Source organism: Wolffia australiana, chromosome 11 (genome assembly GCF_029677425.1).
Source record: "Wolffia australiana isolate 7733 chromosome 11, ASM2967742v1".
Lineage (NCBI taxonomy): Eukaryota > Viridiplantae > Streptophyta > Magnoliopsida > Alismatales > Araceae > Wolffia > Wolffia australiana.
Window position 1 is genome coordinate 4,420,387 of NC_135845.1, and position 14,444 is coordinate 4,434,830.

Below are 14,444 nucleotides of genomic sequence, written 5' to 3' on the forward strand. Positions count from 1 at the left end.
TTGTTTCTAGAGACTACATTTTTATTATAGCCGTAAGAGAAATAAAATAATGATTAACTCGATTATTTGTAATTATATATTTTTGGTAAAAAAGCGGAGAAAAAACCAGAAAATGAAGGGAGCTCGGAACCCGGTTTTTTCCTTCGATACGCGTGGGGCCCTCTAGGAAAGCGGATTCAACACTGCTCGGTCAACGTTGGCCGTCCTCTAGCGCCCACACTTGCCTCCCTATAAATAGCGTCTCCCCACCAAATTTTCGAACTAGATCGAAAAATCGAGAAATCGTTCCTCTCTTCTTCTTAGGGTTTCAGGGGTCAACGACTAAGGTGAGCAATCGATCTGATCAGCTTCTCTCCGTTGAATTTCTCGTCGGACGACGACGATTATCGATGCTTTTCGGTTGATCTTCTCGCCGCTGCAAGTGTTTGTCAATTATTCAGTGCGGTGTAGTGCCGTTTGAGTTGTTTTGTCGGTCGATCGGACTTTATTTTCCTCCGATTTTGATAGTTCGTCTGGTTATCTCTCGATCCCCTCTGCTGGTACAAGATTTCGTTGGAAATTTCCTTGATCGGCTATTATTCCTGAGGATTTGATAACTTGTTCAACTATTACTTTTAGGGAACTGACATGGAATAGAAAATTTTGCAATTCTTGTCCATTTTGAGGCGATCTATCTGTTTAGACGCAGAATTATGTTTTTGAAGAATATTTTTGATAAGAACTGTGTAATTTTGGCGGACGCTTTTGGCTGTTTAATTTCTTCCCAGATCTTCCATTTTTTCCTGTCTTTGGATGCGCAGTCATGGGAATTTCCGCGTTTGATGTGACCTTCCGATGATTTGTCTGTGCAGGTGGGAAAATTAGGGATCTGGAAAGATGTTGGAGGAGCTTTTGATCTTCACTCGCGGGGGCCTGATTCTTTGGACATGCAAAGAATTGGGGAACGCGCTCAAGGGATCTCCCATTGACACTCTGATCAGATCTTGTCTTCTTGAGGAGAGATCCGCCAACGTTTCTTATGATTATGATGCGCCAAGCGCTGGCGCCGCGTACACCCTCAAGTGGACGTTCCACAACGAGCTTAACCTCGTCTTCGTCGCCGTGTACCAACGGATCCTCCGCCTTCTCTACGTTGATGATCTCCTCGCCGCCGTGAAGCGCGATTTCGCAGCCATATACAATCCCAAGAGGGTTGATTATCATGACTTTGATGAGATATTCAGGCAGCTTCAGAAGGAGGCAGAGGCACGGGCCAAGGAATTGAGGAAGGTGAAGCAAGTGACTGTCAGAAATTCTGGAAATTCTACAATTAAGAAGCAAGGACAAGCTGCTGGTCAGAAGAATGAACAGCGGACTAGCAGTGATAGCGGTTCTGGGAAGGAAGACGCAGATGGCAATTCTGTAAAATCAAATGGAACGATGAATGGGATCAAGAAGCCACTCTTTCCTCGCAATGTTATTGAGGAGGATGCCAACTCCAATGGGGGAGCATTTGATGTAAATAAGTTACAGAAATTGCGTTCCAAAGGAGGCAAGAAAACAAGTACAGCTGTAGGTAAGGTGTCGAAGACGGAGCCGAAGAAGGCGACGAAGAAGAACAGGGTCTGGGATGATTCACCTGTCGAGTCACAGCTGGATTTCACTGATCCAGCAAAAGAAAGAGAGGATGGAGAAGAGGTTATCGAGGCAGTTCGAGGCGAAAGCTTGATGGACAAAGAGGAAGTGGTGAGCAGTGATAGCGATGACGAGGTCGACGAGGCTCCGAAAAACGCCCAGCAGAGCTCCAAAAAAGGCTGGTTCACGTCTGTTATACAGAGGTTGGGGACTTTCTTTCTCTTCTCTCGTGGATTTCAATGAATTAGAATTACCCATTCATTCAAATTATTCTATTTTCTAGCATTTCTGGAAACACAGTTTTGGAGAAGTCAGATTTGCAGCCGGCATTAAAAGTTCTAAAGGATCGGCTCATGACCAAGAACGTGGCCGAAGAGATTGCCGAAAAGCTTTGCGAATCAGTGGCCGCGAGTCTTGAGGGTAAAAAGCTTGGATCTTTCACCAGGATATCATCAACAGTTCATGTAAATCCTTCACTTCTCCCCTCAAAAACAATTCCTTTTATTTTACTTACTCCGAACTTACTCTGTTAATTCATGGGGGCAGACGGCGATGGAGGAAGCGCTCCTCCGGATTCTAACTCCCAAACGGTCCATCGACATTCTCCGGGACGTCCACGTGTCCAAGGAGCACGGAAAGCCCTACGTCATCGTCTTCGTCGGTGTGAATGGTGTTGGCAAATCCACCAATCTTGCTAAGGTACGCCTCATATTAATGAATAATTTTCTTGTATTTTAATTGGAATCGCTTTTGGCAGATTTTTTGTTTTCAAAAAATGTGTTTAATTTGGGGTTTTTTCTAGGTGGCATACTGGCTTCAGCAGCATGATCTCAAGGTAATGATGGCTGCATGCGACACATTTCGATCTGGAGCGGTCGAGCAACTCCGCACTCATGCCCGTAGGCTCCAGGTGGGCTCCATCCTCCATCTATCATATTATTATCGAAATATTATGTTCCATTCGAATTGTTTAATTTTTACTTTTCCAACTAGAGCGTCATACTATTGACAAATTATTATGTTCCTTTGAAAGTTCTAGTTAAATTTCAAACTGGGCAGTCTTGTTATTGACCAAATTTGTGCTCCTTTAGAATTTTTTTATTTAATATTCCTGCAGGACAATCATATTATTAACCCAAAGCATTCTTCGTTCTTTCTTTAATCTGATAATCTAATATTATGCTTCTTTCGACCTTTTAATCTAATGTTTCCAACTGAAGTGTTCTTCCTAGCGAATTTTCGTTTCATTTTTCCGACAACATATTCATATTATTGACTGATTATTTCATTCCTTTCGGTATTACAAGTTCCTGGATGACTTATTCCTCTCTGAAGTCCGTAATTTCGGTTTAATTGGTTATTTCTCTCCAAGATGCATGTGAAATTACTATGAATAATGTGTTATTTATTTCTCTTCGTTATTTTGTGTATTTCAGGTGCCGATATTTGAGAAAGGTTATGAGAAGGACCCGGCCATTGTGGCAAAGGAGGCTATTCAAGAGGCCATCCACAACCGTTCTGACGTGGTCCTCGTTGACACCGCCGGTCGAATGCAGGTCAACGCTCGTCTCTTTGACCTCAAGTGTAGACTAATTCAACGGTCAAAGTTTGTGGCTGACTTTAGGTTGATTTTCAGGACAATGAGCCTCTGATGAGGGCGCTGTCAAAGCTCATCAACCTGAACAAGCCGGATCTCGTCCTCTTCGTCGGCGAGGCCCTCGTGGGCAACGACGCGGTTGACCAGCTGACCAAGTTTGACCAGGTAAGATGCATGTTTAGTGACACGTGGCATCTTGTGGCACTGACACGTGGCTATGTTATCGTATCTCAGAAACTGGCAGATCTCGCGATGACTCCCAGCGCGAGGCTGATTGACGGAATCCTGCTGACCAAATTCGACACCATCGACGACAAGGTGATCTTTTATTAAGACTTGGCTCTACGTGTGTCGCTCGGCGGGTGCTGACGTGTCTATACAGGTCGGGGCTGCGCTCTCAATGGTCTACATCTCCGGTTCTCCGGTCATGTTCGTCGGCTGCGGGCAGTCTTACGCCGACTTGAAGAAGCTCAACGTTAAGTCAATCGTCAAGACCCTCCTCAAGTAATCTGCCCATTGACCTCTTTGTTCATCTCTGTGATTATCTTTGACTTTGACTTTTGACTCAGGAAGTGAATCGTCTACTTTGACTTTGACTGTGACTTTTGAGTTAGATATGTTTCAGTTCATGACTTTTACCATCATCTAAGTATTGTTTAACGCGCATATTTGCCCAACTTGGTTTAGTCGTGATTTCAGAAAATAAAATGTTTGTGTAGCCAAAAAATATTTATTCGTGGAGGTAATTATTTGTGCAATGAAAAATTATCTTCCTACTCAAAATGAGCTCATGACCACACAAAAGGCACAAAATATTGGAAATGTCTCTCAAGTGGCCCAAGAATAATCTTCAAAATAATTGAATTAAAAAAACAAGATAAGAAAATTATGGAATACAAAATTAATGAGACATGATTGAGGCCCCCAACATCAGAGTTGGATAACATCGAAATAAGAATTCTACTCCAAAAGTCAAGGTAGAATGCATTTACCCTGTTGACCCACATTTTAATTGACTTTACGTAGTAACTGTTGCTTTACCACCATAAGAGAGCATATACTCGAGAACTACTTAGTGTTTTAATATAATTGACATTACTGACATGGTGCATTGGCATCACAGTTTGGACATCAATTAACAATCATGAATCACTCGATATGATGAGCTTTAATGGTGATTTAGGGCTAACTTCGAGTGGATGCCATGTGTCATCACATACATGGTGACTAACAAGATAACATATAGCGAAAAGCAGGGCATTGATGGTGTGTAAAACTGATAAATCAGATAGAATAGGCATATCGGTGTTGTGTATATGACGATGTGGAAGAGGTGCTAGCATGCCAAAGATGATGATGTTGCAAATACACTAATATTTTTAAGACTCCGTTCTGAGATACATTTTGCGAAACTTCAACTGAAGTTAGAAGCTCTGATGGAAATGAAGATCATAACAGATATAAATTTACTGTAATTATAGTTAAAGAGTTATGCCACCAAAGTTATTTTCCAAAACTACAAAGACCCAATGAGCTGATTGTTAAATTTCTAGTTAACATCACCACAAAATTAATTTAGTACCTTTCGATATACGGATCCTAGGGAATTTTATAACAAGATCCTTAACTTAAGCAATTTTCATTTCTACAATATGATTGGTATATTAATTGATATCATACGTTTATGGGAGCCCTATAGTGGGCCTTACCAACCAACCACCAGGTCTGGGGTTTGAATGCAATGAATAAAAGTATTTTATTGTAAAAAAAAAAATGTACATGCGAACCCTTGGAATTTTGGGGTTCATTATTATAATATGATGTGTTTCTTATTATATAATTTATTGTGCTATAAAAAAAGGTAAAGTAGAAACTAGTATATTGTTGGACCTAGTCACTGTAAATCATCATTACAATTTGGGCAAAAGCAAACAACTGTGTGTCAGTTATACATCACGGCTAATATATGGTTGATACACTGCGTTGATAATATTTGCTTGTGCTTTGGGGTGCATCCTCTCTAGAAATTTTTTTTACCTATTTTTGATATAAATGTGTGTCTGACAAGTGAATCATGTATTATGTGTGTCATTAAATATTCATCCATATACAATGTGCATGTAATACAAGTTCAATACTTATTATGAAATCAATGAATACATGTGATGACTGTGTGAATTACGATGGGATAATGATACGAGGGTCACTTGTCTTTAAACATGTGTTCCAAAAATATTCATATTAAAATGAAAGTTGGGAAGGACCTAAAAACATATGCGTCAAATTACGCCTAGTCCCACTCATTCGATGAGTAAATCCAGTCATATAAGCACTAATGTGGACACATAAAGGATATACATCAAGTGCTATTTGGGGAAAGAGTTCACTGAATTGATCCATATGAATCCTTGAATGGTATTTTACATAAATTTCAATGAGATTAATTCATGTAAGACTTCGTTTAAGTGTTCTATGGACTTGAGACACTATAGATATATCATCGATGGATATTTGTGTTTTGGCTCTAACCTATGAATCCTTAATCACAATATTCAAAACAACCTTAGCTAATTTTTACTAACAAGTCAAAAAGGTGATTGAGTGGTCAACATGCAACCGTCCCATGTCACTATTTTAAAGGAAAATGATTAAAGGAAAATGGTACAGTTAAATCCCTTGCAATATTATTGGGAGTACTGGAGAAGGGGTTTCTGATTATTTCCTCAACACATCAGTATTAACTTGGATACTCGTTTGGGTTTTGATGAATAACCAAAAACTTAAATCATTTAAGAGTCTCGCACTGATAAATGATTATACATGCCCGATAATCAATGATGGTGTTATGTTTCGCGGCAGAGTTGACAACTCTTTTATACCTTTTAGAGCACGCAATGTAACGGGTCACCCCACAATATGACAACTTAATATAATAGATTGAGTTAAATATAATATAATTCGTCAATCTATACATTGATATAGTTACTTAAAAAGGTTTACCAACAAATGTTATTGCATCATTAGATTTATTAACTAGATTGATTGATGAGCGAGACAGTCACATTCATAAATTTTTTTAACATTTGTGAATGTAATAAAATTTTGGAGATTTATACGAGAAGTAATCAAACAGAATAAACAAGGGAGGACAGTCTTTTTAGGTGCCCATGCAAGCCAAATCTGGGTACTCCCTTTATTCATGAACTATTGTGAAAGAGTGGCTTTTAGTGTGCCAAGACCATGGAGAAATAACATATAGAATAAATGTTGTTTGAGGGAATGAAGAGGGTATCTGATATTTTAAACTTAAATGGATAAATTAAAAGTTCACACACTAGAATGCTTGAAAATACCTGTCCAAGGAGCTGAATGACAGTGGAAGTTGTTATGTGGATGGCAATACAATTGTCTAATGACTTGGTTTTAATGGGACGTGTTTTGTTTTCTATTTAATTATTAATAATCAAACTTATATCATCCATACAGCCTAATAAAACTAACAACAATAAGGATAGAATGATATGAAAAACTAATTAAATCCCTTCTTGCCACTCAATGGATCAAAATAACCAAAGACTATTTCTATCACTTCTTGTCAGTCAAGGAGGTATCTTACTGTCAGTGTGGATTGGATAATTAGCTGAAACCTGAATTTTATTTCAGTAAAATTTATATTTTGTGCTGTTTGTTGTATTTTATAATGAGACAATAAATATACTTGTCTAATACCTTAAAATATATATGTAAATGGGTTTCACATTCAAGTGAGATGTATTCTTTATTTTTTGAGACTAAGATGATCCAGTCATACTTAATTTTTGTGCCAGTAAATAGATTCACATCAGTTACCTTAGTCACTATTATACCATGTAACATTGTCTGAAATTTTTATGTTGTAATGATGTATCTGGTTATGTTTCAAATACAAGCCGAGATGCACACTGTACAATTCAGAAAGAATGTGGTCGCTCACGAAATTCTGTCGACTTCTTATTATGTAATCAGAAACTCAACTAAAAACACTATGCAGATGTATTTGATAATGTCAATTTACGGTTCAGTTTTTTTATTTATATCATTCAACACGGAAGACTAGCTCAACACATTGGCATATGCAATCTTATACACAGACCTTACATGTCACAGTCCCTCTATAATGTGTTTTAGGTCTATTTCCTTCCCTCTCTTCGTATTTTTATATGATATATTAAAACTAAATTTGTCCTTGAATTAATAACCTACTTTTGTCCATTTACAACTAATAATCAAATAACTAGCATCAGTCATCTCTCAAATTAATGACTATCTTCCTTGGTCCCTTCAGAAGCATGATACTATTCATCACCATCCCATCTACAATCGTCAATTCTAACCAAGGTATGTTTCAAAGAGGAGCATAGTTTAGGTTATGACTTACCAAAGAAAATTATAAAAACATTTAATATTAAAGAATGCATTAAAATACATAAATTATGAAACTGAAGTTCTCAACTCAAGCAGGAAACTATGAAATCACGAAACAATTTTTCGAAACACTTTTATTTATTGAAACTTATTTTTTGTGTAATTTTTGTCAATTCTAACCAAGGTATGTTTCAAGAGGAGCATAATTTAGGCCATGACTTACCATAGAAAATTTATAAATCTATTTAAATTTAAAGAATGCATTAAAATACATAAATTATGAAACTAAAGTTCTCAACTAAAGCAGGAAACTATGAAATTATGAAACAATATTTCGAAACCCTTTTATTTATTAAAAAATATTTTTTGTGGAATTTTTGATTGTCGGGGTTTTATTTACAAAAATAAATTAACGAATAAATGGGACTCTTAATCTGTTGTTTCTGGAACATTCGATTCCGTCTTCCCCAAGAAAGCATGACGATCACGAGTACAACGAAACGCGGTGAGCTTACGATATATCTCACCGCAAAGATGATGTAAAATGGACGGCCCGATCAAGATTTAACGGCGAAGATTAATCTTTAAGATCTACCGGAGCCGATGAAGAGGTGACCGTACTTGGTTTCGAAAGTCAAAGAAAAAGAAGAGATGAAATGGTATAAATAGTTCTGTTCGGGTCAACAAGTTTTTTTTTGCCGCGCGATTGTCAGGTTTGCTTCAAATTCTCTCCACGGATTCTCTTTGAAGACAAGAATTGAGGTTTGAAAGAAAGATCTCTCTTTTTTGTTGTCTTTTGTTGCTTGATAGGATCTTCTCGCCGATGGAAGATCGTTTTTTGTTTAAATTTATTTTGTCAGTGTTTGGCAATGATCTGAGGTTGACGGGGTTTAATTTATTTCCTACTGTGACTACAAATGGGGATAATTTTCGTCCCCCGCTGTCGGTTGGACGGTTGGTTATGTGTTTATTATGCGAGATCAAGATTTCGGGCGGATAATTAAGGCCGATTTTGAAGTAAATCAACCATTGAAGAAATTGCTTGTTTGATTTTACGAGTCGAACGAAACCATCGATAAAATTTTGCAGTTATTGCCCATTTTTTATTTTTTTAATTTTGCCTTTATTATTTTGGTCCATGCTAGTTTTTTTATACTATTAGACCATAAAATTGTCGCTTACATGTGGGAATCGAAATGAACCAACAAGTAAAATTTTGTAATGAAGGCCGATTTTGGCTTTTTTTGGGCCTTCATTTTCTCTAGTCTAGGACCTTGGTAATTTTTATTCAACCAGTAGAACATTAAGTTTGTTATTCTTTGTCATTCTGTAGCGCCATGCCTGGATAGACGTATTATTCAGTTTTTTTGGAAGATATTCGATACAAAGTTGACATAGTTTTATTGAATTCTTCGGAATTTTGAAGATATTTACATATATGAGTTAAGAGTTATTTAAATGCGCAATTTTTTCGATGCAGACCAATCTGCCAGATTTCTTCAGGATGGAGGGTCAAAATACTATCACATTGTGCGCTATTTGGAGAGATAAGCGCATGGAATTGGACTTGGAGGAAAACATTTCAGTCAGAGAGCTTGGGCAGAAACTCCAAAATTTAACGAAAGTCAAAGCTGATACCATGAGATTGCTATTTCCGCAACCCAGTGGAAGAGGCTTCAAGCTACTCATTCCTTTTTCTGAGGAACATTCCAATATAAGTTTGAAGGAAATATCTATTCCGAAGGTACTTAAAAATATAATTTTCATATTTTATTCGTCATTAAAAAATCTCACTGCCAACCTGTTAATAGAATTAAAATATTCAGTTGGTAAATGATTTAGGCCCCCACAGGAGTCTACTGCAATAGATTCTGATCAAGATGATCGTGATCCAGTTAGAGGATTGACTAGACCATCCAGGATTCTCCATGAAGAAATCCTGACCAAGAAGAGCCAGAGACAGCTCAACCTCCAAGAACTCCAATCTAATTTCTCAATCCTGATGCCCAGATGTTTGACAACTCTGACCCATATTGTGACTTCAAATGAGGATCTACTGTGCTCCTTCCCGCTTCCCGAGCGCGCTGGTCCATGACAGCATCCCAGGGTTGCAGACTATTCCGTTTCAGTGCAACCCGCTCGCATTAATGTCCCATTGGGATCGTTTTCCCCTCTTGTTTTGATAGGTCTGATCAAGGATCCTATCAGTATACTTTCAAAGGACCTTTCATTCAGTGATTTTGGTATTGAGTTTCTTTTGAATACTTCACCACCTTTTGGGTTGCCTCTTGGCTTGACTACATTTCTTTCCATTTTTTCTCCTTATTAGGCACTTGTTTTTAAAATCGAGGATAAATTTAGGACTAAAAATCTCATAAAGGGATGGAGATACTCTTCTCAGATCAAGAAGTGAACATCATTCTCTTGATTAGGTAAACGATATAATTTTTATTTTAATTGTACTTAGGGAAAACAACCCAGAGTGTCTAAGTCAGGAGAAAAGGGAATAGTGTTAAAGGAGAATAACTCAAATTCATATAACCAATATTTGTCATTTTCTTTCTCGATTGAACTATTTCCTTGTTTGCATGACAGGGAAAGCCAATCAGAATGTTGGGAGTATTTGAGCATGAGATTGAGGAAATTTCTCAAAGTAGATCAAAGTCAGATTCCAGAATTCGTGGTTTTGAAGAGGAAGAAGAAAGGCTGAGGCATCGATTGTTGACCGCAGCCCAACCCTCCTTGAAACTCCCTCAAGGGCCTTATATATTCTGTGAATTCCGCACTCTGACCGTTCCAGGGATGGAGGTACTTTTTCTCCCTTGAGTAGTTTCTGCAGGCTATGACAAAAATCTTCATCTTCATCCAAAATTCCATCATTGTCATCGTCACCAGCTTGAGTTATGATGAGAAATTGGGCAGGCTCATTCTCATCCTGGCGTCACACTAGTGTTGATGACAATGATAATTTATTCATCATCTCTTGTCATCTGGGTGAGGTTAAAAGATGTAGAATGATGAGAGATGAGACAAAGTGGTCATCATCATGATTATTATTGTTATCCTACTTGAGGATAAGAGACGAAGTTTAAGATGATTTTTTCTTCTTCGTTGTCATTCTGGTGGGAAGAATGATACTTATGATGAGGAATATAAGAACCTGAGAGTTCTTATCGGGGAAGAGAAGGAGACCATTGGTAAGATCCTCTCCAGGAACTACGAGGGAGGGACGAGAATGCCGGAAAGATCATCGGTATTTCTAGAGGGAGAATGAAAGTAGGAAGAAAATGGCCGGAGGAGGATATATGAAAACTAAACAAATTTGATATTTCTTGGATGCCTTATTGGGTTGACCAAAATTACATGTATGATGGGAAATGACCCAAATGCCCTACCGGGTTGAAATGGTGAAAATGCCCTAGATATAATGGGGATCATATCAGATGACTCGTCATGGTACTCACAAAATCGTCATCGGTGATGACGAAGCATAACTCTTAAATCAATTCCCACAGATTTCCTTCCAAACCTGAAACTTTATTTGTTCTGTTGAAATTAAACCAACCAGAAACCATGAATTGTCTTTGAATTTCAGTTGACCCCACCACCCTCTGAAGCCCTTAAAAGAATGCACATGCTGGCCTGTGATCCGGGCATCATCGCCATCATGAACAAGGTGATGCAACCGTCCATCTTCCAATTACATCCATCCACCTGTCCCCCCTCAAATCTGCCCCTCTTGCAGCACCGTTGGCGCGTGGGGATCATGTCCGAGATGGCACCCGTGGGATATGTGGGTATCAGCCCTAGTTGCCTCCTTGGTCTCAACAAGGTCAGCAGTTGATATTTACTTTATATTTTTTTAAAATAAAAAATATTTCGTTTTTACAATGATTATCAATCCTAGTGTTACCACATGCAAAGCCTGCTTAACTTGGAAGTTCTTGTATCTCTGTAAAGCTCAAGATTGATGAGAGAAATATGGTTTATCAGTATGATTGTATTGGCTGGTTTGACATCAACGATAGATGGAACATCCTTAGTTGATCAATCGATTTGTCTTGATTAAGATCGGACTGATTTGTCCAATCTTATCAAGAGGGCTCTTCTGTTCAGCAGTCGACTAGTCCAATTGGCCCATTAAGTGTAATGAGCTGATGGATTAGAGACGAGTTATCCCATATCAGCAGTTCTTCCATCCATATCAGTCAAGTTGATCGGTCAGCAGTGCTGATCGATGGCGGGATAAACCCTTGATCAATCGGTGATTGGATCAAATATGGATCTGGATGATCAACGATCGGATCAGATCGTCAATCTGATTGATCATTCAATTTGATCATAATTGAGATGATCCCTAGAGAGAGAAGAATCAGGGGAAGAGAGACCAGGAGCATGGCGACGGGAGAATGACAATATTGTTACCCAAACTCACTTAGGTTGATACAACCCCGGTACAAATACAACAAAAGATTAAAGAGTAAAACACTTACCCTTAGTTCAAATAGTCTCCTAATAAACGGTTTATTTACTGCGCAGAATCAAGGGAAAGAAATATCTCTCCGGCTCCGAACCGACGATCTTAAGGGCTTCAGAAAGTACGAGATTATTAAGAAAACTCTGCTCCATGAGCTCGTATGTTCTTCCTCCCTTATCTTCTACTCCGTCATTAAGCAATTATTTTGACCTGTTCTTATTTCAGGCTCACATGGTCCACTCTGATCACAATGCTGATTTCTATGCCCTCGACAAACAGGTAATTAAAGTAGAGAAAATAAAAATTTCGAATTTTATTTATTTTATTATTATCTCTCCCTAGAGACCATGAATTACCAGTTGACTCATCTTGTTAATTATTTATGTGAATTGTCCATTCTGTCCACAATGCTTGTTTCCTCTCTCTCAACAAACGTAAATGATATTGCCAAAAATAAAGGACTTTTATCACGACTTATTTATTTAATAGTAATCACCGATTGTCATTATTGGGAGTTGGTGGTCAATGCAGCTGAACGAGGAGGCGGTTAGTCTGGACTGGACGAGGTCCAGAGGGAGGACGTTGACTGGACGTGCACAGACAGAGACTTTTGGTGACATGGCAAGCTCTGCCGCAGTCAATAGTGGTCCCCACAAGCTTGGAGGCGGTTTGGTCAATGGGTCAAACACTGATCCTCGGTCAACCTCTGCTGCCGCTGCCATTCGCCGCCATCTCTCAACTGTCAATGGGCTGGACCGTGTAGGCCCAGAACCTGACCTAGACTCCACCCAGTTGCTCACCAATCTACGCCCAGTTGAGGAATTCGGCCCAGTGAATGAGCCGATCACGAACTCTAGTCTCCGGTCAACCTCCACCTCCCTCGCAAATGGCGTGGACCAGGCCAAATTGAACACAGACCGGGCTGAACTCAACATAGACCGATCCGAACTCAACATGGACCGTGCCGAAGAGAACACAGACCGGTCCGAACCAGACTCAGACCGGGTTGAACCAGATTCCGAGCCGGGCGTCTCCCCTTTGACCATAGAGTCAGAATTGGTCCAGGGGGATGGGCCTGCCATTGTGGCCCATCGCAGAATTAACGATGCCATCGAGTTGCTGCGCCGCCAAGCATCCCCAGCCGAGGCTGCTTCCTCTCTCCACACCCTCCTCAAGATCGTCAGGTCCATAATTTCCTAAAATTCCTTTTTTAAAAAATAAAAAATAAGCATTTTAGTATTTACTAGTTCCAACCAAAATTCCTCAGGAACATCATCGACAATCCGGGAGAGAGCAAGTTCCGGCGGCTCCGAAAGGTGACATTCTCTCCCCTCCATACAAAATTCATCATCATAATTCCCACAAAACTTTGCACTAATCCTCATTTTTTTTTCTTTGTTCTCTAATCTCCGCAGGCCAATCCTGTGATACAGCGCCACGTCGTCAGCCGCCCAGGTATAAAAAAAAATCAAACCCATTGTAAATAATATGAAAAAATAATGCCTGAGGAAATTGATTTGTTGGGTGGTCAAGATGGAGATTATGGAATTAAATTGAGGATATTTTGGGCAGGAGCCATGGAGGTGCTGGCGGTGATGGGATTCTATGAGGATGCTGACGCAGTTCTCGTTATGAAGAGGAACGACCCGGGCCTTCTTTGGCTTGCCAAGTCCTCACTCGAGGTAATTGTACCCTCTACTGAGGGTACCTTCTAGAAACTGGGCCTAATGGGTCTTGGCCGAAAAATTGAATGGGTCTTGTAAACTAAACTTGGACCAACATTAAATTACTATCGTCCGGGATGGGACGATGGACGTCCCGTCCCGAAGAATTTCGTCCACGTCCCGTCCCATCCGAGATGTTCTCGTCCCGTCTGACGTCCGGGATGGAAGAAATAGGTCACCCCTATGAATGGTCGGCTCGCGCCCGACATCCCCTGGTCGCTCCCAAGCGGCTCTCGCGCGGCTTTCCCTCTCGTCTCCTGCTCGGCAGGCGATTATAAATCGCGTCATGTCGGGGGCGACTTTACGTCCTCTCATTCGATAGATCTCCCTGACTGAACAATTTTCTCGTTCATGGAAGAAATAACCGTCGTGTCCGCGTCTGTGCACTATAGTCCTCACCTGAGGTAAGCTTACTTTTATAGCTCCGGATCGTCCCGGACGTGGACGATGGACGGGATGCGACAAATTTTGTCCCACCCGACGTCCGGATTCAGTGCAGGGACGAAAGGCGGTATGAAAACCCTCCCGTCCAGTCCTCCTGGGACGAATTTTCGTCCTGTCTGACGTTCGGATTCAGTGCAGGGACGAAGGACGGGACGAATTTTTCATCCGACGGTACAAAAACTGT

The 14,444-nt window shown here is 39.8% G+C and overlaps 2 protein-coding genes across 2 annotated transcripts; both read left to right on the forward strand.

Moving 5' to 3' along the window:
* The first annotated feature begins 230 nt into the window (after positions 1–230).
* LOC144709212 (signal recognition particle receptor alpha subunit family protein) lies at positions 231–3,813 on the forward strand. The gene is made up of 9 exons (XM_078582668.1): positions 231–326; positions 852–1,817; positions 1,898–2,078; positions 2,161–2,313; positions 2,417–2,524; positions 3,051–3,170; positions 3,251–3,376; positions 3,446–3,529; positions 3,594–3,813. The coding sequence occupies exons 2-9, from the start codon at positions 877–879 to the stop codon at positions 3,717–3,719; spliced, it is 1,839 nt and encodes a 612-aa protein (XP_078438794.1). The 5' UTR covers positions 231–326; positions 852–876; the 3' UTR covers positions 3,720–3,813.
* A 4,416-nt stretch (positions 3,814–8,229) lies between these two features.
* Positions 8,230–13,932, forward strand: LOC144709651 (zinc metalloproteinase-like protein). Its single transcript, XM_078583246.1, has 11 exons — positions 8,230–8,377; positions 9,096–9,359; positions 10,211–10,423; positions 11,211–11,291; positions 11,361–11,447; positions 12,155–12,250; positions 12,318–12,371; positions 12,624–13,276; positions 13,360–13,408; positions 13,508–13,547; positions 13,665–13,932. The coding sequence occupies exons 2-11, from the start codon at positions 9,120–9,122 to the stop codon at positions 13,805–13,807; spliced, it is 1,656 nt and encodes a 551-aa protein (XP_078439372.1). The 5' UTR covers positions 8,230–8,377; positions 9,096–9,119; the 3' UTR covers positions 13,808–13,932.
* Positions 13,933–14,444: the final 512 nt, after the last annotated feature.

What these genes read in the sequence shown, in the direction of transcription:
- LOC144709651 (XM_078583246.1), top strand. Translation starts at nt 9,120, where the DNA reads ATGGAGGGTCAAAATACTATCACATTGTGCGCTATTTGGAGAGATAAG. An exon ending in AAACTCTGCTCCATGAGCTC is followed by an intron (nt 12,251 to 12,317) that starts GTATGTTCTTCC and finishes TTCTTATTTCAG; the next exon opens with GCTCACATGGTCCACTCTGA. An exon ending in ACCCTCCTCAAGATCGTCAG is followed by an intron (nt 13,277 to 13,359) that starts GTCCATAATTTC and finishes AAAATTCCTCAG; the next exon opens with GAACATCATCGACAATCCGG.
- LOC144709212 (XM_078582668.1), top strand. Translation starts at nt 877, where the DNA reads ATGTTGGAGGAGCTTTTGATCTTCACTCGCGGGGGCCTGATTCTTTGG. An exon ending in CTCATGCCCGTAGGCTCCAG is followed by an intron (nt 2,525 to 3,050) that starts GTGGGCTCCATC and finishes TGTGTATTTCAG; the next exon opens with GTGCCGATATTTGAGAAAGG. An exon ending in ACACCGCCGGTCGAATGCAG is followed by an intron (nt 3,171 to 3,250) that starts GTCAACGCTCGT and finishes GTTGATTTTCAG; the next exon opens with GACAATGAGCCTCTGATGAG.